Source organism: Caretta caretta, chromosome 18, assembly GCF_965140235.1.
Source record: "Caretta caretta isolate rCarCar2 chromosome 18, rCarCar1.hap1, whole genome shotgun sequence".
NCBI classification, from domain to species: domain Eukaryota; kingdom Metazoa; phylum Chordata; order Testudines; family Cheloniidae; genus Caretta; species Caretta caretta.
The window spans coordinates 22,108,465-22,133,121 of record NC_134223.1 but is presented as its reverse complement, the minus strand read 5'-3'; the positions used below and the strand labels follow the sequence as shown (position 1 = coordinate 22,133,121).

The 24,657-nt window shown below is 44.4% G+C and overlaps 1 protein-coding gene across 3 annotated transcripts in view; it reads left to right on the top strand.

Annotated features, from left to right (window-relative positions):
* The window catches only part of ACOT7 (acyl-CoA thioesterase 7), a 106,202-nt gene that overhangs the window by 49,429 nt on the left and 32,116 nt on the right, over positions 1-24,657 (top strand). For 2 of the 3 annotated variants that reach the window (XM_048824965.2, XM_075120982.1), the window contains exons 6-8: positions 2,444-2,458; positions 3,757-3,843; positions 20,308-20,424. In XM_048824965.2, coding sequence (XP_048680922.1) covers positions 2,444-2,458; positions 3,757-3,843; positions 20,308-20,424 — 219 coding nt within the window. The remainder of the gene's footprint in view (positions 1-2,443; positions 2,459-3,756; positions 3,844-20,307; positions 20,425-24,657) is intronic. The other variant, XM_048824966.2, reaches the window with a different exon arrangement.

The following is a 24,657-nucleotide window of genomic DNA, read 5'->3' as shown; positions in this document are numbered from 1 at the left end:
ATTCATCTTTCACTGTGTCTGCTGCTCCTCGGACTGTCCTGTTCGCTGCCTGAACTGTGCAGTGGCAGCCATTTTGCCTGTGGCCAGGGCTTCAATGTCACTGAAATCAGTGGGCGGTGGCAGCCAGCCATCCTGCTGGCTTCAACCCCAGTCCTGTTAATGGGAGATGGTGACCGCCTTTAGTATTGGTGAGTTGGAAAATTCGTGAGTTGGGTCTGTCGTCATGTTTTCATAAGACAGGTGGTAAATGCCCCACAATTGCTAGTCATAAAATCGTGAGAATTGCAATACCTAGAGTTTGGTTTCAGTAGAAAAACTTTCATTTCTGTCTGAATCTGTGTGTTGGGCATTCCCATAGCATGGTTGAATGGCCTCCCTCACTTATGCATCTTACTCATCTGTTGCTGGAGAATCAGGTTTCCTTCTGCGTGTACTTGCTGAAGAAATCCATTGTATGCCACTTAACATAACTCCTGGACTTGGCTAACCAGTGTTGGAGATCCAGTGTGTAGCTATGAGATCAAATACTCTTGGCTGGAGTTGTCAAGGTGTGTCTGGAGATCGTCAAAGAGCATCTGGAATTCTCCTGGCATTCCATGAGGGACATGATCATACTGGCTGTCCCTTTGGCTTAGAAATTCTGACTTGCCAGCCGGCTTTGGGTTCCATGTCTGATTTCTTGCTGCCCAGGTGACTTGTCATGCCATTCTAAAAGGCTCTGCCCCGCTGTGTCCTTAGTGAGTGATTTATAAGAGCTGCTTGTTTCCTCGCTCCTGCAAAGTGCTGCTTCCCAGGTGAGAGAGCTCACTTTAAGGAAGCCATTATCCTCTTGGCATTCTTGCCTCCGTTATTGCCAACAGGAAACTTTCCATGGACTCATGCCTTTTTTGTAATCAGAAACCCAGAACTCTCCATGCACTTGGGTAGGAGTGTGTCTGCCCATCACTGTAAAAGGGCAGTGGTTTCCAGTCTCCCAGACCACTAGTCTCCAGGTGGGAAAACGAATAGACTAAACTAGGTTACTTACCTGTAGCCTGAGGCCTCCTGAGTTTGCCCCTTCAGAGACCGCCCCTCCGTCTGCCTTGCTTGTCTTCAGGGAGCTGTTGGGTTTGACGCTGGAAGTTCAGAGCACTGAGGAGCTGAGCTGCTGCACTCGACTATTTATAGCCCTCACGTAGCCTAGCATGTGCAATCCAAGAGTGTGCATCTGTGGATTGGAAAAGACAATTCTGGCTTTGTTCAAGGGCTCTGGCTGAGAGTCTGTACTCGAACATAACGCTGTGAGATTTGAAATCTAATTTGAGAAGCTGCTAGAGCATGTGACCAAGTAAACTTGTAAGTCCCTTTCTGAGGTGGAGTTATGAAAGAGATGGCATGCAGACTATTTTTGCCATTTTGAATAGAGGCTCTTTCTCTTCAGCTTGTTAATTTTTTAACTACCTTTAAAATTTGAGAACAGTACAAGGTTTCAGGCGTTTGGACAGTAGTTGCCTAGCAACAAGTCACAAGGGGCAACTGCGTTCCTTTGGTCTCGTTCCGGAGCCCGAAAGGTTTTATAAACCGTTTCGCTTGCTACGCCACATGTCTATATCCAGGTGAAGATGAAATGGCTTAATTTTTACAGCAGTGACAAGCTTTCCTCAATAAAGATCAGGAAAACGTAACTTTTTAATAAGTGTGAACGTTGGCACCGCAGCTGGCTGCATGAAAGCCTGAATACTCCTAATGATATCTGCCTGTGCTCGGAGGTGATGGGGGAACTGGCCTGCCCAGGCTTTGTACTCCCCCTCCCCGCAGCTCCTGTCCCAAATGGCAGCAGCGGGAAATGCAAGTTGGGCAGCGACATGCTCAAACACTGGTATCAACACCTGTTCCAAAAAGTGTCTAAGGTGAAGAGCTGGGTAGATTAGGGGATTCACAGTGAAATAGGCTTTTTAGCCCCCGGTTCAAATCTGGCCCACATTGGCAGCGATGGAAAGCCATTAACTATCATTTGGCTGCCTGTGTGAAATTGGATAAGTGTCTACATTAGACGTCACCGTCACAATAGACACTGACAATCCTGAGTTGAAACAGATGTAGAACTGAATGGGCATGAAGGCGGACGGCTGACTTGTCTTCCTACTCATGGGCATTTCCTCCACATTGGGCTGGCATGGAGAAGCCTGCCTGTCTGCTGTGCAGTAACTGTTCTGTGGATAGACGTCATTGGTTGGGGCTCCCAATAAAGTGTCTGTTACCAACACTGAATTCCTTTGCTGTTCGAGCCCATGAAGATAGAATTCTGCAACGTCACAGTGCAACTGTCTCTGCAGACCTGCAGTTCTAGCTCACGTTGGGGGGGGGGGGGGGGGCTGACGTCCATATCTGTTTGCTAAAAGAGGGTACCTAGATAATGAAAGCTGCTTATATACCCTTTTTCTTTGCTCTCCTTGCCTCACAGATAGACAGACTAAAGGTAAGGCTATTTCAGTTAATTGACGCTGTGTCGTGTGGCTGTAGCTGGCAAATACACATTAAGGGGAGATTTTTAAATACTATTTGTTCTTCTTTCAGAGGAGCAGCCGTGTTAGTCTGTATTCGCAAAAAGAACAGGAGGACTTGTGGCACCTTAGAGACTCACCGATTTATTTGAGCATGAGCTTTCCTGAGCTATGCATCCGATGAAGTGAGCTGTAGCTCACGAAAGCTCATGCTCAAATAAATCGGTTAGTCTCTAAGGTGCCACAAGTCCTCCTTTTCTATTTGTTCTTCTGTTACTCGAATTATCGAGCTTCCCTTTGAAGGCCATAATGGCAGGCAATTGTCTACCAGATTTACTTTTTTCTCAGTATAAGCCAAAGTTCATACAAACTTCTCACTGAACATAGGCTTTGAAAAGCCATTTTTTTAACCAGCGTATATGGGCAAAAGCTTTCACTTAGACACTTGAGTGCAGCTGCGTATGGCGCACCAGTGATCAGTTCAGATACCAGTTGCAGCTGCAGTGACAAGTGGGTACAAGACTAGGAAATGTTAATGCTGGGCTGCGAGCGGAGTTCTTTAACATATTGGTTTCCCAGCACATTTTCAGAATCCTTTCTATGATCTATGGCACTGAAACAAACGCGCGCACGCTGAAATCAGCGGCACCCCCCCCCCCAATCTCTTGTTCTCTCCCACCAAACTGAGGTTTAGAAATGTTGAAGTTAATCCCTTCTACATTGGGCTTGGCTGCGGAAGCCATTTTGCAGGTCTTTGGTCCCTTTTGAACTGGAAGACCTTTCAAGAAGCAGTTTGGTGGAACAGCAAGGGCAGTAGAGGTTGGGCTGAGAGCAGGAGTATCCTGTGAGGCTGCAGGCAGGCAAGAATGGGCTCGATTCAGGGCTGCTTTGGTTAAGGTGGCTCCGCTCAGGATGCAATTGCCAAACGGAAATAGGAGTAACTTTAAAACTACTGATTTTCAAATGTTAGCTTATTCTGAAGATCTAGACTAAAAATAAAGCCAAATTTGTAGCTTAAAGAAAGAGGTTTCATTTGACCACAGTGAACCTGTGTGTGTCACGTGCCATTTCCTCTTTTCAAAGACTTGCTGACTTTAAATGTACATCGCAGTTTTTAATAAGGTAGCACAAAGATTTTTGTCCCGTACAAGGTGAGCTAAAAAGTCTGGTTCAGGCTCTTAATGGCATTCTTGTAGGTCAGTGGGAATTCTGATGATTAGAGTCTGAATCCTTTATATATAGTAGGTCTGACCTCTGTTTTTTCTTTCCGTAGAACCGTACACTGTGGGCTATAGCCAGTCCAGCCTGATCCATCTGGTGGGCCCCTCAGACTGCACTCTACATGGATTTGTACATGGAGGTGAGTGGCTCTGGTTTTACCACTGTTGCATCGGTGTGTGATGTGTAACTTTAGAACTCAACCACCCAGCCGTTGTTTAGCAAGAACTAAAATACAATAAATTTAAAGAGAGAGCGAGGAGTAGTTGTGGCACCTTAGAGACTAACAAATTTATTTCGGCATAAGCTTTCGTGGGCTAAAGCCCACTTCATCAGATGCATCTCCGTTCACCTCTAAGGTGCCACAAGTACTCCTCGTTCTTTCTGCTGATGCAGACCAGCACGGCTACCACTCCGAAATAAATTTATGCTGGGTATTAAGAGCCTTGAATGTAATCACACTCTGACTTGGGTTCCGTTTACACAGCCCGTGGCAGTGAGCTCCCAGCCTGGGTCAGCAACCTTGGGTTGGCAGGCTTGCATTAGCGCTCTAAGAAACTGTTGTAAATGGGGCTTTGAAGCTGTGGGCTGCAGCTTGAGCTCTGAAGCTAGCCCTGTCCCTAGGCTTCTGAGCCTGAGCTGCGGCCCCAGCCACCGCTTCGAAGTGCGGTCTGCACAGCTATTTTTAGACCGCTAGTGCGAGCCCTGCCAACCTGAGTCAGTCGACCCAGGCTGGGAGGCTCGTTGCCGTGGGCTGTGTAAACAGGCCCTTGGGGGCTCTTACAGAAGAACAGAAGTGGGAAAATATCATATTTTTTTTATTTGTAGGGTGGTAGCACCTAGGAGCCCCTGTTGTGGCCCAGGCACTTATGTTAGGCACTGTGTGAAGATACAAAGTGAGTCAGTGAGGCCAGACTAGATTAGGTTGTGCTGAGAATTGTTTGAGATACTAGGAGCACTTTTCAGAGAGAAGTGTCTAAATTCCCATCTACTTTGGTAGTGAGGCTTGTAACCATGTGTGATACCAGCTCTGCAAGTGCTGCCCAAGGAGAGTATATTGCGTACCCACGGTGCTGCATCAATTCTAAACGCATATGCACAGATTTGCTACATCATTAAATATATGTGTGTGGTATGTACTTCTATAGGAACTGGATTTGTTAACGCCTGTACTGTAAAGTATTTCCCTTGTATTGAAGGAACTGGTTTTCCAGCTCTGATTTTCCTAGTACTTCAGTTTTAGTGACTTTAACTGCAATAAAATCACCTAAATGGTGACCCTGTTGCTTTGGATGCTGTTGCATGACACTTTCTCCTTACCCTCGTGCGTCTTGGTTTTTGGATTTCGGCTCACTTCAAACAGTAGTTTTATAACGTGATTTGCATGCAAAAATGAGTGCAACTTTAATGTACCAATGTGTGAAACTTATTCACTAGTTCGGAGTTTGATATCTGCATGAGCCACTCCTGTTGGTATTCTGGAAGGATCAATAACATTCAAGTGCCTGTTAACTCACATTCAGACTAGAAAGGAATATTTAGATGCTAAATTACTTCAACTTTCTATAATTGCAACATCTTTGTCAATTTATGCAAAAAGCCTCTACTGACATATGCTCCCTTTTCAACTGGTAATTGGGATCTGTTTAGCAGCAGCTTCACAATGCACCATTTCCTTGTTTAGTGTGATACATACAATTGATTCATAAGCTGTGCCTAATAACACCAAGCACAGTCATCTACTACAGTAGAGAACAGCGCATGCCGTGCAGGAGTATTGAGACTGGATAAACAGAGTAATGGTCTCAAGATAATGGAATGGTGCAATTTTCTCATTTACCTACAAAGGAATCTGAAACTAAATAAATCAGACACTCTAGTGAAGCAGTAATTCAATAAATGCTTTCTTTGCAGAGCCATTAAATGGTCATGCCCCTTTATTTACATGGAAGGAGTGCAGCGTTGCTCCTTGTAAAGTCTTAAAGTGCATGGGGATATTCAGTTAGCTTCTTTGTTTGCTAATGTGTCATGTTATGCAAATGTCTTCATTACCTCACTCTAGTGTGGGGAACCAGGTGTCTTCCTCCTGTTGCAGCCACTGGAACCAGCCCTAAAGATTTGGGGCATAGCCACATTGAAGAAATGGAGAAGCCCTTAGCCTCACTTATTGTTGACCTTCCTACTACATTTTAATATGCTCTTTAGTTAATCAGGCATCCAGAGAGTAGCTTTAGTTATGTATATTGAGGTTAGAGCAGTGGTTCTCAAACTGTGGGTCAGGACCCCAAAAGTGGGTCATGCCCCCATTTTAATGGGTCACCAGGGCTGGCTATGTAATAGGGTTCTGTGTGTCATAACTTAGCCAAGTCAAAATTACTTTCACAACAACTCTCACAGGGCAATCTCCCTGCCATGTGTCATCTTCCAAATCCCTCGGCAGTATCTGTTGTACAGCTCTTAAACAGAGTTTAAAAACTTTTTATAATGGGTAGATCCGCTCGCAGTGTCATCAGCAATGCCTGTCCATTGGAAATCTCTGCATATAAACTATAGCATATTAATTTATAAGGGTTCTGGCAAAGGAAGTATACACTGAGGGGGGGAAACAGTCTGGTGCCTTTGGCTAACAAAAGCTCTGCACAGTCACGTCTTAACCAGACATAGTACGGCCAATGCTGTAATCTAAAATGTGTACGCCATCTGTATAGATGGAACTCAAAGGTGAGGTGACTAACATCTAGCTCTAGAATATGGCAGAAACATGCAGCCAGACATACCTCCACATTCAATTGATGTGAATAGTGAATAATTAAACTTTTGGTTTCTCCCATGTAGAAGAGAATTTGATAGCTGACAGGGAAATAAATGAGAGCAGAGTTTAGTTTTTAAATTGAGAGGTGTGCCCTTAAATACTGATCACATAAGAGCAAATCAAATCTGTCTTAACGTAAAGGAAGAGAGAATAAAACTGTTTGGATGAATTGCGGGAGAAAGCAACACCCTTACTTTTGAGTTTACAAATTTAAGTCCAACCTGCTAGTAAGCAAAACCAACTTGATGGCTCTACTTTCTCCAGTATGCAGATGTAATCAGGCCCAATTCATTGCTCATTCTGGATCTTGTCACGAGAGTAATCAGAGAATATGGAAGTGTTACAGGAGTAAATAACCATTCCAAGCAGAATGGTGTTGCTGATAGCACATTGTGGAAGATGCACACGGTCTGATTCCAGAACGTGTGAAATGAAAGCCTTCAGTTTTGAGCACCTGCAATTTCAAAAGGGTTGTACAGGCAAATGTATCCAGTTTCCTGCTCTTCTTCTAAACAAAAATATAACTGGGATATCATCCCCAGAAATCAAGGTATAATTAGCAGCTGTGAGGGTTAAGTGGCATAAAGCAACAGATGCTGCAGCAAACACAGCACCATGTTCTATTTAAAACCCCGTGTAAGTCACAGGGTCCTGGAAAAATCCCACTAAAGCTGTGGAGTGATGTCTGCTGTGAAAATGTGATGTTCAGTGTACTGTGTGAACCTTTGTTTAAATTCAACTCTAGCTTTAATCTGTGCTTACAAGTTTTTGCCTTAAAATTCATTTGAAACTTTACTTATTCATTCTAATTTGCTTTTGCATTTTCAAACGTCTTCAGCTGCTGCTCTTACTCAATTAATAGATGGGAAGTGAAGGCATTTTCCCCAAGCTCATTAAAATGAGGAGTTTTTGAAATGGCTTTTCTCTGTTTGTAAGAAGTTGTCATATAAGCGCTTCCCCTTCCTAACTCTACCTTTGTCTGTCAGACATCTCCATACACTTCGAAAGGAGTGAAAGCCAACACCGCACTTGGTTCTCATTTCTCTTTCATATGCAACCGTGTTAATGTTAGTGCTGGGAAAGGTAAATGATCTTGCTTAAGTCAGTCATAGTATGAAGGGAGACGTCATGCAAATTTCCAGCCTTATTCTACTCAGCCAACGTAGATCCTAATCTGAAGCAGGCCTTGCTATTCCAGTCCTGTACCCCGGCCCCCCACGGCTGCCGAAGCCCACAGTCCTGACCTGCAGTTTCATTTGCTGACTCATTTCAACAAATGGGAGTGAAGTATGCAAACAAACTTGAGGGAGTGAGTGGTGACTGGCCATATTCTTTTCTCCCAGTGCTCCTATGACTGCCGCATCAAATGGGAGCTATGAAAATCTGTCACCAAACTCAACAGGCTCCTTTCCATTGATGCCTAGAACATTCCCTGGTACTCAGGAGTTGATCATGTACCGGATTCAGAAGTTATCGCATTATGGCTAGGTAACCAGACATGCCATTGAGTTTTTGGATCTCAATTCACTTGTTCAACAAGAATTTGGGTCCCATGTAATGTTAATTGGATACTTCCATAGGAGGTTGAATTTCTGCTCCAGTCTCTGCCTTGGTGAGCATGGAGGTTTTGAAATCAAGGGTTTGCTCTGCGCTGTCTGACCAGTCCTGGTGTCCTCATCCATTTTCTGAAATACTGAGCTATGCTGCCCAGCTGCTGGAGGGCTCTGAGGGCTCAAAGGAGTAACTAAATTCAGATGAAAGGGAGTGAGTTGGAACCCAGACTAACTTAAAGCAGGCAGTGCTCTTTCCCTCCTTTTTTGCTGGCTTCTTCAATAGAAGGGTTCCTTCGTATGCCTGCTTCTGATTCTGCTCACCATAGCAATTGGCTCCTTTTCCATGCCCCTTTGCCATGTACTTAAGGGCTGAGGAATTAGTGGATTGAGTAATGGGAATCCTCAGGAAAGCCTGCACAGGGGACCAGAGCAGGGAACGGATAGCTCTTTTCTGTACTTTCTGAAGTCAAAATAAGTAGCAACAAGCTACATATAGGGACAAGCGAGGGGCCCTCTATTGCCCTGTTGGGCTGTGAACGCGAAGTCTTGTTTGAGAACACATATAAAGCATTCAGTGAGCAGCTGGGAGCTTGTAACAGAGCATTAGTGTAATCACTTCTGTAGGAGTAACTCTTCACTGCACGATCAGTTGTAGCTAGTGGAGAAATGAGCTGTTGCTCTGGAACTGCGTGCAGGAACGTTGATTTTTCTGGGCGCCTTACGTGGTGGTGCCAACCCTTGCAAGGTTTGTGTTTTTTCTTTCCGCCCTGATGTCAAGGAGGAGCGATCGGCGAATGGAATAAATAACCATTCCATGCAGAACGATGTTGCTGATGGAGCTCCGCTTTCCTTTTAAAAATGTCCATTTCGAGCACTCTTGGTGGTAAAGACCAGCTTCACGATGTGATCTGAGGGACGCTGAAAGGTGTAAACAGAAGGCAAATGAAAACTTAAAATTCTTTTTAAGCTAATATCAATTTGGGGGAGCCTGCATCATGACTCCTTTGAAAACTGGGATTGCAATATTGCTGGACTGTGTATGACAGAGTGAGTTAGCCACTGTAAGGTCTGCAGTTGACCGAGTTAATGCTGTGTTCGTCACAGTGGTTAGTGCTCTCTTGGAGTCACTAACATCAAACTGTGATTTCGTCAGTGCAACTGCAGTTGTGTATGTAAAAGTTGAAACAATTAGAGCAGTGGTGGTGGTGGTTCCATTATTGAGAGATTTCCTTAATCAAAAAGGAAGAAATATTGTATCTTCCGGCAGGTGAGTCAGTACCATTTGTGATGCTAATAAAATGAGTGATTACTATAGTAACTCGTCATTACCAAGCATTCCTCTGCCGCCTGGGATTATGTAATTAAAACAGTCTGGGGAACACAAGCACTTCCTATAAAGTGACTATGTTGGCATTTAAGGGAAGGCAGGTCAGGGTCCCCTTTAAAAGCCCTGTTTATTGTGTGGCTGCTTGCTTCAGGATGTAACACAGCTTGGCAACATCCTACCTCTGTCCACCCCCCAAAACAGTCTAGAACAGCTACTTCAGCTGTGCGTGGTGGACTGGTTTGGGGACAGCCTTATGGCTGTGCAGCACTGGGTCTCGGGTTATTCTTCAGCCAATGGTGACGGAGAACTCCATGCCAACAGTTGGTTCAGTTCGGAGGTTTGAAGGGAAGAATGCATACTGGTTAAATGACCTTACCTCCCTGGCGGACATGCTGAGCACAGTGGAATGGCTTCCTCCACAGGGAGCTTGCTGCACACTGAACCCTTGGAGGGTGGGGGGGAAGTGGGGAAAGTAAAGGGGATGCTCCTAGAGGGGCAGGCATTATCACATTAATTCTAATAGGGCAGGCATAGCTTGAAGGCTGCCAGGCTTCTTTGAGTTGATAGCCCTGCACGGTGACTTTGGAGTCGAGTTAAACTTGGGCAGAGTTAGTCTAGTTGCTTTTGGTTGCTTTTGTCTCCCAGGCTTATTACAGATATTGATTTCCCGTTGAGGCCTCACATGATCTGTTGCCTGTGGATACTTTTAATATGACTGGGTTGTGTGTAGTCAGCAAGGGGGAAAGGGAGCCCTGAAAAGAGCAAAACTTGAAGCCGAATTCTGCCATTCTCGTTACAGTGACTAATACTCTGCTGTGCATTAAGCCCCTGCCTTCGGGGGGTTATTCAGGGGCCAGATCCCTGAAGAACATTTCAACCGTAACAGCGATGACAAATTGAACCTTGCTTTCCAAATGCTTTCTCAGCAAACACGGGTTCTAGCCTGCTGCTTAGGCAGTCCCGATCTCTTGGCAGCCGAGTGGAAGGTTTACATCATTACCAGGGCTTGGGGGCACTTTGACTTTTTAGCTGCTTTGATGGTCTAACTCGAGCCAACGCACTGTAGGAAATAGCCTTCCTTTGGGCAAAGGGGAGGAGTTACATGCAGATGGACTAGCTGAGTTAAGTCTCTCTCATTGCTAGTCCCTCGGACTGTGAGAGAAGAGGCAGATTCCTGCCTGTTGTTGGTGTTTGGAGCCTGCTCATGAGGAGAAACTGCTGCATAAAGCCCATTTGGCCCCCTTCAGACAGGACACATCTCCTTTTTACTCCACCAGCACCTAGAAGAAGGAAATCCCATGTCTATAGGGAGTGGCTGAGACTCTGGCCAGACCCCATCAGAGTCCACTTTGTTAGAAATCAAAGGGAGGAAGTGCTGGCTCCAGCAGGTACAGCTTCCTTAACAGTGTCAAAAGAGAGCGGGCTGATGGTGATCAGGGAAAGAGTAAGGCCTGTCAGGTACGAAGAAGCGGGGTCTGCTGACCCATTCCTTGTTGGTCAGTATGCTGGGTGCTTTGCACTACACAGAAGAAGTCAATGTAGACTTCTATGTAATAAGGGTCCAGTCTTATAATGCTGACCTTCCCCAACCTTGATGGGGTTGAAGAGGCTGAACAGTAAGTATTGGGTGTCAGTGACGTCCCATAAACTGTGTAAATGCTTTACGTCACAAAGCTCAGCTTTGGAACACTTGTCTCTGTGCAGCCATTGTTGGCCTGCAAGTGTCAGTGTCTCCATTTTACACAGAGCTGCTTGCACACAGGCGCTGGCTGAGATTTCTGTGTGTAGCTGGTCATAGTAAGTAGCTGTTGTGATTTGAACAAGGGACTTGATGGGCCCTTTGGGGGTGTGATTAATTGGCTTTAGCTAAAGAGTAATGGGATGCTGCATTTAAAGCCCTCTTCTAAATCAGGGTTAATGTGATTTCATTTGTCTCTGACAGGCTAGCAATAATGGCTAACGTGGAAAAGCAGAGACATGCACATATGTCTCTTTCAGAGCTAGTCTGTACTAAACTGTTATCTCCCTCTCCAGAGCAATCCTTGTGCTATGGAAATGAAGCCTGTTCTGACTGATCAAGGAGATTAGTTAGATGAGAACCAGAATGTGGGATAGGGGATCTGCTTCTCCCACAACTAGGACATGTGCATTGCTGCTGCTATCAGTAACTATACCCGTAACACTGGTGTTTCTGTGGGAGAGAACTTAAATCACTTGGCATGAGAAGTGGAGCGAATTCATAACTGGAACTCCAGTGTACAGGATGGGATGCAAGCAAACAGCTGTAGTGCTAAGCCATTCATCATTATGACACCCCTCTTCATCCTTGCAAGCTACGCTGGGAGAGCCTGAATACAAGAGCCACCTCTGGTGACAGTTGTGAGCGTGGCTTTTGTGGCACATGGACACCTGTCTAGCGCAGGAGACAGACTCCATTACACACTTGCCGTGGACCACTTGACCAGTGGCAGTGAGTCTCAGCAATCCACCCAATTGCTAATTTCAACCATATTTCCTTAATAGGTTTCTTCAGTGACTGCATATGCAGAGTTTGGCATTTCTGTCTCATCTGGTGCAGGAGATTCTTCTTGAACAGTGTGGTGTGTGTGATCAGTTCCTGAGACACACTATCCTCTGTTTAACCAGCTAACACTTCATGCATATGTATTGTCTCTGGGCCACCTGTTTCCCTGGAAGCTTTCATGTATAAGTACTTGTTGGGCTTTGACTCCTTGTTAGCCATTTTAATTAAACTCACATAGTGAATGTCCTTGCCGCTTGAATGAGGCCTTAGTGTGTCTGGCTTGATATTTCATTCCAGAGGTGCTGAGTTCTGGTGCATTTTATGGATGTGTGGGAAGCCTGAAGACAAGACTTCCGTATCTCCTGGAAGTAAAAACTGCATTACCGTGTCTCTATTCTCCCCAACAGAATGCTTTCCTGCCCAAAGCTTTGTCAGCACTTGGCAGCTCTTTGGTGCCTAAATCAATATGCTTCTCCTGATTATTTTGGGTTTAAGGAAAACTCAGCAAAGTCTCCCCTCCCCCCCCCCCCAAATCTCCCTTAAAAGTAAGTTAAGAGGATGCACAGTGAATATCATGCACAGCAAATGGCAGTGACACTGTGTAGTGACAAGTAGTATAATACACTTCAAGCAGAATCAGATGGTATTTATAGAGTAAGTCAGAGCTTGGGTTTAGTCCAGCTCTAACCACTGTGGTGGTCTGCTATTGAAGAAAGGTAAAATAATCTCCCAACTGTACCATTGCTGTAACAAGTGTAGAATGGGGGTATCAGTGTAACCAGTTACAGACTGGCAGTTTGAGTTTAAGGAGGCACTTACCAAAATGAAACTAAGTCAATCTAGCAATCCATCTTGTGATGGCAGCTCCTGTTGTGAGGAGGGGTGTGTTGGGGGGGGGGAGGGGAGAGAGATAACCTGGAATAAATTAATCTAGATATTCAGCATTTGAGTGAAATCCCAAGTCCCACTCTTGCCAACCGTTGTTTGGTGGGGTGGCCTCTCTGTAGCAGTAGAAATCTTCAGCTTGCTAATGGCACGAACAGGCACCACTTAGCCTTTTATAGAGAAGTGCAGCGAGGCTCCTAATTGTAAAATACAGGTACAAACGTGCTGCAGTATTCCCCCTAGATGCAAGCAGTGAGAATATGCTAGAAAAGACTTCTTGTGAATTATATATAATTCACAAGAAGTCTTTTGATACAGATATTTTGATAACTTTAAAAATATCTATATATAAAATATAATTACATTTTTTATAAACTTTTAGCCCCAATTCAGAGGGGCTTATTTAACTCACCCATTAAAAGCCTAGAAGGCACTTTGGGTGCCTTAAAGTAATCTGAAATCCTTTTGGTGTGTAGTGTTAGAATCAGGGGCAGGTATTTTGGTTTTTTGCATGCTGTTCCCTATTCTATGGCCTGATCCAAACCCCTTTAACATGAACAGGAGTGTTCCTCTTGACTTCAGTGGGCTTTGGATCAGGCTATTAATTAAAAAAAACTAAACCCTTCAATCAAAAATGGAATAAAATAAATGAAATACTCTCCTCTCCCAGTCCTACTCTTTAGTCTTATAATGCTTACCGTTAGATCGTTCTCTCTCCTTGAACCCTACCCCTGGCATAATGCCTCCAAATCACTCCCATCTGGCATTTGTTTTGGCAAGTGCTGAGCTGAGACTTCTCCCTCTTCCTCCCCACTAAGCTCTGTTCACTGTTACCTCTTTTTCCCCCACTCCATTCATCTGTGTTGTCTTCCTATCTGACACCAAGACTGTGTGCTGTCTGTACAGCACCTGGCAGCATGGACTGTAGGGCCAGGACTGGAATGACTAAGCACTGCTAGAATACAGATAATACAGACACACTCTTCCCAATTCATCAGTTACCCAACTTTTGATAAGTAAAAGGGGAAGATTTTCTTCACTGTGTTGGCAAATTAAGGTTAGGCATTGCTCATGAGTTCAGAACGCTCCAGTAGCTCCTGTTTGTAGAAAAACATGACCTAGTCATACATCAGATGCCTTTGAAAAGTTGTTTTAAGGATCTATTTTTAACAATGTTTTCAAAGGTAGTCAACATGCTGTCAAAATTTAAGATCCACAGACAGTTAAATGTTACATTCAAAAATATCTGCAGTACCAGATGTTTGGATTCACATTTAGGCCAAGCACGGCTGCTTTTTTTAATGTGGGAAAGAACAAAGTGAACATTTGAGTAATGTAAATCCTACAATTATGTTATCTTTTAAGTTGCAAATCTCAGATTATAAATACAGAACATGCAATTACTGTAATTTGCTGAAGTAATGTTCCCCTGGTTGGCAGCATCCATTGTCTGAGAAATAAGAAAATGGCAAGGATTTACAGTGTGAACCTGGAAAGAGGTGTGTACAGAAAGGGAAAGTAGATAAGAGTTCCCAAATACACTGTAAAAAGGTCAGATCAATACCAACTGCAGTGGACAAAAGCGTAGGTAACATCCAGCCTACACCCCTCAACCCTCTGGCACTAACAGAGGGTGCAGCATAAGCCAAAGATCCAGAATGAAGACGTGAAAAATAGCGAGGGATTGTTTATTTTATAAGAATAAATATTTTCTTTAAGTCTCCGTTTCTTGATATGGCATTTTCTGCTCTAACCAGGTTTGACAGTTGTAATGAGAGCAGTGGGTATAGAGAATGTAATTGAATTTGGATGTAAAAGGAGAGCTCTTCCACTTTGGGTCAAATTCAGAGATGCAAGTAGTTTAGTATCTTTCTGGATTTTGCTTGTATGAAGGGGGGCGGAATATAATATTGGGTTTCTGGTTCCATAATCCAAAGTGCAGAGAGATTTTTGGGGCAGAAGAATATTGGCCTTGGGGGAAAATCTTTCTCTATCCTGGGACTGCTCATAGATCAGTGTGTGGCTTTGTGTAACTGTACACATCACCTTCCATCCTGCAGGATCCCAAAGCATTCTACAAATGTGCGTAACAAAATAGGAAAACAGATTAAAACATCTACAGCTGCACGCACATTTACAGTTCACATAGCAGCACTTATGGTACAGAGCGTACAGTAAATTCTGGGTTTCTCTCAGAATCTTGGTCTAGTGCTTAATCAGAGATACTGAGAGTTCTCCTATGAATTTCTCATTGACTAGAAGAGGAATGGCACAAATACTTCTCCTCCGCACTTAGTCAAAGATCCCCACAATGCTGTCAGGAATGTGGATTAATATTGTTTGTTCTGAGAAGCATAGGTGCTGGAACTAGGGTGCTGGGGGCACTGCTGCATCCCCTGGCTTGAAGTGGTTTCCATTATATACAGGATTTACAGGTTCAGTGGCTTTCAGCATCCCCACTATACAAATTGTTCCAGCAGCGCTGCTGAGAAGCTTGCAGATACTGAGGTGGGGAAATAAAGGTGTTAAACCTCCATGTTACTCCCTGAACTGTCCATATTTGGTAGAAAAACTATTGTTTGAAGAAAAATGCAATTTTATTACTTTATAGCTCATATCCTGTGCTTTGAAGCAGTAAAAGGAGCTGGAGAGGATGTCACCGTTTTCGCATGCTTGCAGCGCTGTGCTATTTTTAGTAACCGTTAGATATTCTGTCAGTGGAATCTTACAATGTGCTCTGCTTTAGGCCAAGCAGGGCTAAATCTCAGTGGAATAAAATGACATATTTAATAAACTGTACTTGGCAGACTTGCCTTGTGTTAGTGAATCTTTAAGCTATTTATAGCATCTTACATACAATAGAATATGATAAATGCAGCCTGTATAAAACAGCTTGCTTATCCACAGAAGGTGAGTTCCCTTCACCAGACATCCAGACCGCCGTGAAGAATGAATGGTCCGACTTCACTATTACTTTAGCGCTCATTTCTCGAAAGAAGGGGGAACGTGCTTTAAATGCCTTGATCTGTGGGAAGTGGGTTGTAGGAAATGTCTCGTACCTGCTGCGCTGTTAGTACAGATAGGGTGGCAGCAGGTTTCTGCTAGAGAAGGGGCTGGTACCACTGCCTCTCAATGTTGCCTGACACCTTCCATTACAAGACTCTGTTTCCAGGTGCTTATAACTTTTGAGCAAACTGTAGCTGTTTGGGCTGAAATTTGGCATGCCCTGTGTGTGCCCCAGGCTGAATGTCCCCCTGTGAGTTGGGGGAGAATTGGGACTGGCTGGGCAAAGAGTCTGAGGCAAGGAGCCAGAAGGGAGGAGCTGGGGATGTGCTTAGGGGATACTGAGTGAATGAGAAGCCTGGGGAGGAAGTGTTGGATTAGAGGGGAGGGGAAAGGAGAGACCGATTGGGCCGGGAGCTGGGAGTGGAGGCCTGGGACTGGGTAGGCAAGGAGAATGGGACTGGCGCAAGGAGCTGGGGGTGGGGAAGAGACTGGAGAGGTTTGAGGGGAGGGTGCAGGAGGGATCAAGCTTGGCAGGAAAGGGCAGAAGTCTGTCCTAGAGCACATTCCCCACTAGAGCCTGAAATGGAACCCAAAATTCCTGAGTGTCTCCATTCCTCTGCTATTAAAAATATCTGTGAGACCCAGTGGCAGTGTCTCCTCTCCCAGTAGTGCTGGTACACAAAGTGGGCGACAGCCTACTACTGCTATCAGTTACTCAGTTCAGGTGGCAGAGGTCTGTGCAGTGGATCTATAGGTTCCAACCCTGCTGATGAACCATGTGGGTGTGTCGGTATGATTCCACATGAAGGAATTTGTTTGTTTTTTTTTCAGTTTGCTTTTTAAAAAATCCACGAAATCTGATGCAAAAACTGTTAAAAGAACAGTATTAAGCTTACACAATCAAGCACTCAAAATTTAGGAGATGCAAGAATTAAGGTTGCCTCACTAAGTGCACAGGGTGGATGGTGCTTACTCCAGTGAGCAGATATTCAGTATCTTGTTTTATCCTCATGATTCAGTGTGCGCACCTTATTTATTGTGTAGTATTCAAGCCCTGCTCTGAAGTCAGAATTATCAGTTTCATCAAGGGTTTTTTGTATGGCACTCATCATTATAGTATCTGAGTTCTTGGCAAACACTTACCTTCACAACACCACCATGAGGCGAGGGGGTGGTATTATCCTCATGTTACAGATGGGGAATTGAGGGAATTCTCAAGGGAATGAGGTTAAAAGAGAGACCTAAGGATCTGAGCTTGGTGCCCCAGAGTTTGGTTCTGCAACTCCTTCAATGTGCAGGAGTCTCAGCCACCAGTGGCAACCTTCTTTTAGTGGAAACGCTGTTAGGCCTTTCCTGGGCGCGGTGTGTTTGAAAAGCTTCCTAGTGGAAGGGATGTGTTGGATGAAATTAAATGAGCAGGAATGGAATTTTGGTAGAAATCCATTGGGAACAATTTATTTTAAGCACCAGCATCTGGAAAGACTGTAAGTGGTTGCAGAGCAGTCAGCATCTGCAGGAAGGAAGAAATGTCCTGGAACTGAGCATGAGGAGCACTGGGATTGGGGGTGAGCGTGTCAGGGCGGGGGGGTGATGTCTGAAAAGGTACAGTTCATTTTACTTCATTACTTGATTTCCCTCTCTATTAGTATACACTGGACAGCAGAAAACTGAGCAGTTCTGCTGAATTCCCTGTAAGGTTAGGGGAGTTTGCACTTCAAACAGTTGTGCATTGCTAGCTGTTGTTCCATTCTATCATCATAAACCATTCAGTTGTGAGACAGCAAGCTTTTCAGATCAGGAGATCTCTGCAGGTATTTCTACAGGGCCTAGCTCAGTGGGATCAGGGTAATACAAATAATTCCTTATCCTCTGTCCCCAGAGTCGGAGGATGCCAGTGTGTCCGTGTCCAAAGCAGAGAACAGCCGTGACCGTTGGTAATTGGTCTCTGGCAAAAGGATTGCGCCCTTAAGTTTCCGGTTGTTTTGTAGTTTTATCCCAAAATGAGCATGCAGCACAGTGCTGACTCTCACAAAATACCTTAGACAAAGATCCTCCATGTTTATTGGTCCATCTTTCTGTCTGTCATTTGGTTCACATGGTTATTCTGCCGGCAGTGACTCGAAGATTCAGCTTGGATTACCTGAAAAATTTTCTCTGCCCGTTCTTTGCAGTACTGTACAACTGGGTCACAAATCTGTCATCTGATTGTGTGAAAACATGAAGTAAAAGGCATAAATTACCCGACTTGCAGATAAACAGCAGATTGATAGTTTCATTTTCGCATCCATTGGGTATAGTGGGAATAAGAGCTTTTGAGGTGAAGTGCAGGTTACCTTTGATTGAAGACTGTGCTAAATATATTTCAGGATGCTCAGTACCGCTTTTTTTTTTTTTTTGCCTCAGTGCCTTTTAACAAAACCGCGACAGTATTTTTAGCAATTGATGGCTGTGAAACCTGCAATTTATGATTTAAAGACTATATGTCCTTGTAGCATATTCTAGGACAGACCATTTGCTTCTGAATATCCCTGGTGTATGCAGACATCGGAGCAGTGCTTAGAGAAGCTGGGTGGTGGTCTGCCTTTATCACCACAGAATGGAGCCCTACAGGTCACATTTGATACGAGTTGAATTAATAAAATAAACTGTAATCCATTAGCAGGGTGGGGTCTCCTTTGCATCTCTGTTCTTTTCAATCACAGACTCTGTTGCTGTTATAAGCCGTGTTGTCAGGCCAAAAGGCTACGTAATAAGGTGTCTGTAATGGCTAAACATTGGGTAGACAAGCAAATGATCAGTGCTTCCTTCACTTGTTTTTTGCGAGTGTAATGAACAATCCCTCGGCCCGTGAAAGGCAACAGAGACTGTGTTCTTAACATATTAGATTTCTGATAACTGGGGAGCAGTATACAACTATGCCACATGAGACCTTAAAGCTTGAACTGCTTAGTAATGAAGTCTAAGCTTGATCTGCACTACAGTGTTAGGTCGACAAAAGGCAACTTACTTCAACCTAATTATGTCAGTGTCTACACTGCAGCCTTGCTCCCTCCGGTGTAAGCGCCCTATTAAACTGACATAACTCCATCTCCACGAGAGGTGTAAGGCTTATGTCGATGTAGGAGGGCGATGCAGTGGCCGGGTAGACACTGCGGGATACTTACATTGGCTGTGGGCTGTCATTCTTGTCAATTTCATGGCTCCATACTAGAGCTGTGAAATTGATAAGAAAGCCTGGTGGGGCAGGGGCTCCAGCTAGAGCCAGTCTGCCCCCAGGCTCCTCCCTCCCAGCTGGGCTGCCTCCCAGGGGCCTAGCTCCCCGTTCCCCTTGGGAACCCAGACACACTGAGGCTCCCGGCTGGGAGCCAGGGGCCTGTCCCCCGAGGCTTTTAGCTCCTCACCGGGAGCACCGCAGCTGCCAGGGTTCTCTGCTCCCTGCCAGGAGCATGGCTGCCCCTCTCTGGTCCCTGCTGGGTGGCTGCCGGGCTCATGGGGACAGGAGCAGAGAACCCCAGCGGCTGCAGTTCTCCTGCGGGGGCCAGGGAGCCCAGGCAACAGCCTGGCAGGAAGCCAGGAGCCTCAGGGCAGCCCCTACACCGCCCCTCTAAGTCAATGGAAGTGCACCAGCAACAGGAGGGTAGTGTGGACGTGAACCACGCAGTAATTGCTGTGGTGGCTGTAAGTCAACCTAACCTAGGCTAACTTAAGTTTTTAGTGCAGACGTGCGCTACATGCAGAGTATAACCGGCTGTGGAATGCCCTTGCTGACCTGCTTCACAACCCAGTACCATTTGAATCCCTCTTGGACAGTCATGCCTTGTGGGATGCCTGCAATAAAGGGGTCAGTGACGCAGTTTATAGATATTTATTATAATGTACCTGTGCCTTCAGGCTGGCTGGCTGTGGGGGCGTATTCCTGTTATCCTGCTTCCTTGTCAATCCATCCTTTCTAGGGTTTGTCAACCATACACATTGCTTCGTGGCTACACTGACAATTTAAGTGCCTGTGGGCAGGGGCCATGCCAGTCGGTTACTTCTGTGAAGTGTCTAGTTGGTACAGTAGTCTCTTAATAAACGATGCAGAGATGCTAGTGAGTATATTCCCAAAGCCAAGTGTATGTTGGCCTCTTTGGAGGACAGACTGTAAAAGTTTAGTTAGTGGAATTTCTATTGCTCACATCTTCCTCATTTCAAACCAAACCCAAACCCAACCCTGGTCAGCTTTTCCCAGCATCTCAATGGAGAGGAGAGCGCAGTCTGCTGCCCTTTGTGCCCCAGAGAGACGACTCCCCACCCACTCGAGTGAGTTTAGCCTCCTGCAGAATGGGGGTAGAGTGAATGCCCGTTCAGAGTGCAGGAAACATGGCAGTAGCTAACTCTTCATTTACAATTTGTCCTCTTTGAAATGTATCTTGCTGTTGTTTTTCAGAAGAACGTTGAGTCGAGGAACATCACCCTGTCTTCAGTTTGTTCACTAATCTGTAATTCTCCCCTTGCAGGTGTCACTATGAAGTTAATGGATGAGGTAGCTGGCATTGTAGCTGCTCGCCATTGTAAGACCAACATTGTCACAGCTTCTGTGGATGCTATTAACTTCCATGAGAAGATCAAAAAAGGTAAAGGACCAGCCCTAAGCATAAGGGGATAAGCCACTCCTTAAATGTTTTGGACGTTCTTAGTGTTGCATTGAAGCACCGTCATGACACCACCATGACACCCGTCTGGTTGCTAGGGAGCCAAGTGAAGGGAAAGCCCAGTCTGTGGCCAGAGAAACGAGACTGAGACAGGCAGACCGGGTTGGAGAAATCAGTCTGGTGCTGCGCCCTAGCTGCTAGACTGGTCCCAGTGGATTTGATTTGGTAAAACTGAGCCAAAATGTTCATCTTGAAATATTATCCCACTCCATTGGATTCCAAGGCCATAATAGGTAATCTATACATGCGTAGGGATGGCGTCCCTGTCACAAGGAGCGGTAATGGTCATTCTGACTACTTGTTGTCAGATAAAAACAGTTCATAGACATGTTTCAGGCAGACAATATATGTTTTATCTACTTGAGAAAAGAGAACTTCATTAACCATAGTTATCAAATTAACTTGTGTCTTGTGTTCCTGGTGTGTTTCCTGTTTATAAAAATAGTCAACGAGGAAACCCAGTCTCCTGACCACACTGCAGTACTCCTGTGGGCAAGTTCCGGTTCTAGGGATATGGATGCTGGAGGCAGAGCTCTGTGGGCGTTCTGTTCAGACAGGCCCCCCCACCTTTTGGGCACTTGGGCTTACATAAGCATTTATGAAGTTGTTTCCCCCTTGCCGTGTGGGGAGTCAGGCTTGCAGCATTTCTTGACCTGAGGTGAAAGCATGCCGCAGAAAAAGACTAAATGAGCCGGTTTCCCTCTCATTTACATGCATGCAACCCAATCTGCTTGAATGGAGCAGCACATGTGGGTTTAAAAGCAAGCAGAATGTCTGCGGTATGAGCTTGGTATGGGCTCCCTAGACGACTTAACATTTAGTTCATGCGGTTCGGTTCCCATCTTGCACACAGCAGGTACTCCCTGCCAGTGCTAAACTAAAGGAAACGAACGCCTGACATCGTGCAGTTTTGTTACAAATTACCTAAATAAATGACACTGCTAAATGCACCATGAAGTACGTATTCAGTCAGAATCAGTGAAATTCTGTGTCTGCCTAACACTCACCTTTGCTGTCTAAAATTGACAACCCTGGATATTCTGTATTGCTGCACAGGCTGTCAAGGCCTCAGTGTGACCAGTCCCCCCCAAGTTGCAGACTTTGTTGTTGTTTGGGATAACTGAGATTTTGAGTTGTCACTTCAGGACACACATTTTTACCAAAATCTGATTTGCTGACATAAAACGATGTATAAGCTCATTGACTGTCCAACCTGGTATAGGGGTGAAGGGAGTAGGTGATATTCATCCATATGGATGCATCCAATGAAGTGAGCTGTAGCTCACAAAAGCTCATGCTCAAATAAATTGGTTAGTCTCTAAGGTGCCACAAGTACTCCTTTTCTTTTTGCGAATACAGACTAAAACAGTGGTTACTCTGAATTCTGCCTTCTGTTACTTTGGAAATGAGTGCTGGATATTTGCAGCAGTGGGTGAGGTAATATCTTTTGTGTTGGACCAGCTTCTGTTTGTGAACGAGACAGGCTTTTGAGCCACACAGAGCTCTTCTTCAGGTCTGGGAAGGGTACTCCCAGCATCAATGCTACATGCAAGGTGGAACAGATTGTTTAGCATGGGTAGTTAACGCATTCTTAGGGGTCATTCAGGGTTAACCCTGCAGCCACAGGACAAAAAGGGAGGCTAGTGGGTTACAGATTGTTGTGTAATATGCAATAAATCCAGTGTCTTTATTAATACCATGATTTTTAGTGTCTAGCCCAGTTGAGTTTAAGGTTCCCAAGTTTATTGTTAGCTCATTTGTAAAAGTAGTTGGCCTATGTTGTTGTTGGTCTGTAAGTGAAATGGAATCCCAAAGTTGGAGGGATCCAGTTTCTTTACCGTGTATAAGTGTTGGTCGTGAGCCATTCATATCTTACTCTGAACTGGTAGAGAGACAAGGTGGGGGAGGTAATATCTTTTACTGGACCAACTTCTGTTGGTGAGAGGGACAAGCTTTTGAGACACACAAAGCTCTTCAGGTCTGAGCTGGTGGGGAATTTCAGAAAATTACATAACGGCTGAAATACCAGCTTCTCAAAATTCCAGCTCAGAGGGGCATGATTAATGTCAGCATTAATCTATAATTATGCAGCTCCCTCAGTGAGCAGAGAAACTGCACATTCAAAAACAAGTAATGAAATCAAAATCTTTTTTTCTAGTAGCCTTGATTTTTACAACCATTTTAGAATGTATAGTGTGCAGATGGTAAACTTAATGTGATTTGTTCTTGTTAGAAAATATTCCATCCATAGCAAAATTTTATCCAGCTGCTCAGAAGAGACAGGATGTTTTTAGGGTTCTAGCCAAAATGAGTTTTTAAAATATCCTGCAATAAAAACAATGCAGAGAAACCCAATGTTGTGCTTTAAAAATGAGTGGAAAGGAACATGCGATAGCCAGTAAACTCATGTCATTAGAGTATGATTTGGCTAAAGTTACATCCCAGGGAAAGTTTGCAGATGCCTTCAGACTGAACTTACACAGTGTGCTGGGGTTTTTAAAGGAAATCTTTATGAATACAAACTTCAAGAGAGTAAGGAACTTTCTCCAGCAATTAATTTTAAAAATCAGGATTGTAATAGGATTCTTCCTCCAACAGGAGCTGCTTTGGACACAGACTGTTTTCAGTGCAGAAAAGTAATTTTGGAGACAAACTCAAGCAAATCTTTGTTTTAAAAGCTAATAAAATTGAAGTCCTAACTACCACCAGTAGAGTCCAAATTATGAAGTCTTTACTCATTTCTGAAACCAAAACTCCATCGCCTGAGTAAAGACTTGGGGATTTGGCGTAACAAATGAGTGTGTCCATCAAAGTCTGCCCAGAGTTTTTATGAGACCCTAATTTAGATAGCATTTTTTTGGTGTGACCGGAAAGGTCCTATCACCAATGTGTGTGTCACCTACAAGTTCTCCCCCTACCAAATGAAGGTCAGACAGAAGCGAATAGGGAACTATTTATCCCTTCATGTAACACAAGAACCGGGGTCATCCAGTGAAATTAATAGGCGGCAAGTTTTTAAAACAGACATAAGGAAGTATTTCACATAATGCACAGTCAACATATAGAACTTGTTGCTAGTGAACATTGTGAAGGCCAAAAATGTATGTGGGTTCAAAAAAATTAAATAAGTTCCTGGAGGATAGGTCCATCAGTGGCACCAAGATTATCAGGGATGCAGCCCTATGCTCTGGGTGTCCCTAAACCTCTGACTGCCGGAAGCTGGGACTGGACGTCCGGATGGATCACTCGATGATAATTGCTCTGTTCTGTTCATTGGCTCTGAAACATCTGGTATCATCCTGTCTCCCAACAGTGGCTACTGAGCTAGATGGACCATTGGAGTAACCCAGTATGGCCATTCTTATGTTAACGTACACTTCTACATCTGAATGGAAGTGGCCGAATAGTCTACCTCTCTCCCCAAAATGTGGGCAAATTAACATTTTTAGGTTGGTACATTGTGATTTGTTGGTGCCAACTGAACATGCGGTTTCTTGGATTTTAGTAATTGATGTGTCAAATCAGAATGGAAACGAGGACTTCTACTGTAGCTCCTTTCATTGAGTAATGTCCTTAAATAACAAAGTATAAAACACCTCCCAAGTTGCCAACTGGCTGTCTTTCCCTCTCCCTAACTCAAGGGTTTCATGTGGAGTGCATGACCCATCCAATCAGCAGCACCCTCAGGACTCTCATGAAAATGAAAAGAAGCTCTTATTTAACCTCCCACAAAACCCAGGCCTAAGCTTACAGGACTGAGTGGGCTTTTGTTTAAGTCAAGGGGAGTTTTGCTTCCAGAGTCAGGCCCAGTGCTTGTGGACGCACTCGTATGATTAAAGAAAAATGTCCCTTTTTAGAAAATGTTACCTTTAAACTCAACCCCATCTTGGGCATTTCCTTTGTTTTTTCTACTACTGTATCATGGCTCTTTTCAGAGATCACTTTTACTCCACGCTCTGTTTTTATAATGTGTTTCCCTAAGGGAAATGCATGAAGCTACAAAATGTAAACTTAGTATACAGGTCACTTGCTCTGCTTCTGGCTTCAGTTGGTTTAAAATCTGAAATGTAAAGAAAAACACCTCTTTTCCTTAAGGAGCTGAAATTGCATAGGAATGTTTAAAAAAAACAAAAGGTTAAATTTCATTAAATAGCT